Source organism: Temnothorax curvispinosus, unplaced genomic scaffold, assembly GCF_003070985.1.
Source record: "Temnothorax curvispinosus isolate PA1 unplaced genomic scaffold, ASM307098v1 QBEX01004558.1, whole genome shotgun sequence".
In the NCBI taxonomy this organism is placed as follows: domain Eukaryota; kingdom Metazoa; phylum Arthropoda; class Insecta; order Hymenoptera; family Formicidae; genus Temnothorax; species Temnothorax curvispinosus.
The window spans coordinates 2156-4321 of record NW_020214338.1 but is presented as its reverse complement, the minus strand read 5'-3'; the positions used below and the strand labels follow the sequence as shown (position 1 = coordinate 4321).

The window sequence follows — 2166 nt, the reverse complement described above, 5'->3', positions numbered from 1 at the left end:
GACAAATTGATATTAAAAAATACTATTACTCATATCATTAAATTACTATTACTCATTATCGTTGTCCTTTTACTTGTTAATCTTATTATGTATCATCAGATATGACACATGAGGAAAGTTACGTTACATAGACCAATACTGACAGAAGTAACAGTAAACGTATTTGCTTCAAACTAATAAAAAGAATACGTAGAAAACTGTATTAGTGGCTCCATTACAATGGATCCCAACAAGATTCAACCATCAATCATTTTTTTTGACTCATCAAAGTGAATCTATAATTTCAATATGCGTAAGTGCTGTAAGGAACATATACTGTGATTACGAAGTTCCACCTCAGTTGCAAATCGACACAATAGCGATACACCCGATAAACAAGTTTGAACAAACAGTCAGTAAATTTGCAATAGCGATGATCGTGGTAACTACAATCCAACAGGCTCTGCGTCCATTCCTCGTTATGTGCTTTATTGTCGGTTTAGGATTTTACCCCGGAAAACAACCAAGGATTTGGTGGACTGCGTATTTAAGTATTCTATACTCTCTGACACTATGGTTTACTTATGCTTATCTCTTTTATTATATAATAATTCTCTTTAAAATCGAAATACTATTTCGGACCTCAGTTGTTATAATCGTTACGGAGATTAACATCTTTACCTTGGTTGTGTCCGTGATTATGAGCTTTTATCATCGAAAGGTACAATTATACAAATATTTACTATATATTTAGTAATGTTAAAGTAATTATATTATTTTATATTTCTAATATGGCGCGCAGCTTTAGACAATAAAAATTTCGTATAAAGCGATATATATCTAATGTTTTTTTATTTTTTGATTTTACAATGTATTTTTATCAAAATAGCATAATTGCTTTACATAATACATGATGATGACATAGATGCGTTTCAAATTGTCGCCTGCTATTATTTTAGAGATTTGCTACGTGCTTGAAGAAGCTTGCAGCTGTAGACGATACCTTGGAAGAACTGGGAACTCCAAAAATGTATCGAAAAATATATATATGGTCGAAAAGAGTAGTAATTGTGTGGATCATGTACAGTATGACTGTAAATGTGTATGAGTCACTACTGTGGCAAAATTTGAATGAGACTGTTTCTTGGGGACTATATCTGCCTTACATACTAAATCATTCTCTTCACATTAATACGCTCGTGGACTTATTATTTACCTTCATCTTATGGTTTGTATAATATCTATATTTACAGTATTTATTCAGTAAATAAATGTATCATTGTTTGTATTTGCATTTAATTTCCTGTATCCTCTTTTCATAACTTCCTCGCTAGTGTAAAATTTATTAAATAAATACTAAATTCATTAAATATCATTAAAATGATATAAAAGAATTTAATAAAAAACTACAGAAAGTTTATACAAGGCTAAACATATATATTACTTCTATATGATCCTCAATTAAAATTTTCAGAATTAAAAGATAGATTACATATAAATTATATGTATATACCGTTATATATATTATATTATATAAAATTCCTACAATTCATGTAAATATGAGTTAAACATTTTCATTTATCATATATCATTAAATGTTTTAATTTGCTACATATTTTATACTTTCTGAGATGTTTTTTGCACAGGTATATTGGCACTAGATTTGATAAGATAAGCGAGCACATACGGTATCTGTCAGTGAGAGAAGAGCGTGGACTGAAATGTACATGGAAGAAACCTGTGGTCGGTCTTCACCGATATATTATGTGTACTGATAACCATAAACAGATACTGTGGATCTCAATGTAAATTGATACACATTTATATATATGATAGATCATCGACTTATGTACTAATAATAATTAAATAAGATAAAACTATATATTAAAAAGCAATAAAAATAAATTATAAGAATCACTTGGGTTCTTAAAATGATATGAGTTGTCATATAATTATCTATATTTTTTCATAACCAAATGTGTCTTTTGGCAGGCATCTTCACTTAGAATTATGTCACCTTGCTCGCGAACTGAATTCAATATTTGGAACACAAATAACTTTTGAAATGGCATCCTATCTTCTATATTTAACTGCACTATGTTATTACTTGTGCTTGATGCTAATACGGAAACAATCAGATGAAGAAATACATTCAGCAATATTCTATTTGAACTTGTTCAATACAGG

General features: G+C 29.2%; 1 protein-coding gene across 1 annotated transcript in view; it reads left to right on the top strand.

Annotated features, from left to right (window-relative positions):
* Positions 1–412: 412 nt before the first annotated feature.
* The window catches only part of LOC112453667, a gene marked incomplete at its 3' end in the record, with an annotated part of 3179 nt that continues 1425 nt past the window's right edge, over positions 413–2166 (top strand). The window contains exons 1-4 of the mRNA XM_025014546.1: positions 413–700; positions 939–1207; positions 1626–1784; positions 1972–2134. Coding sequence (XP_024870314.1) covers positions 413–700; positions 939–1207; positions 1626–1784; positions 1972–2134 — 879 coding nt within the window. The remainder of the gene's footprint in view (positions 701–938; positions 1208–1625; positions 1785–1971; positions 2135–2166) is intronic.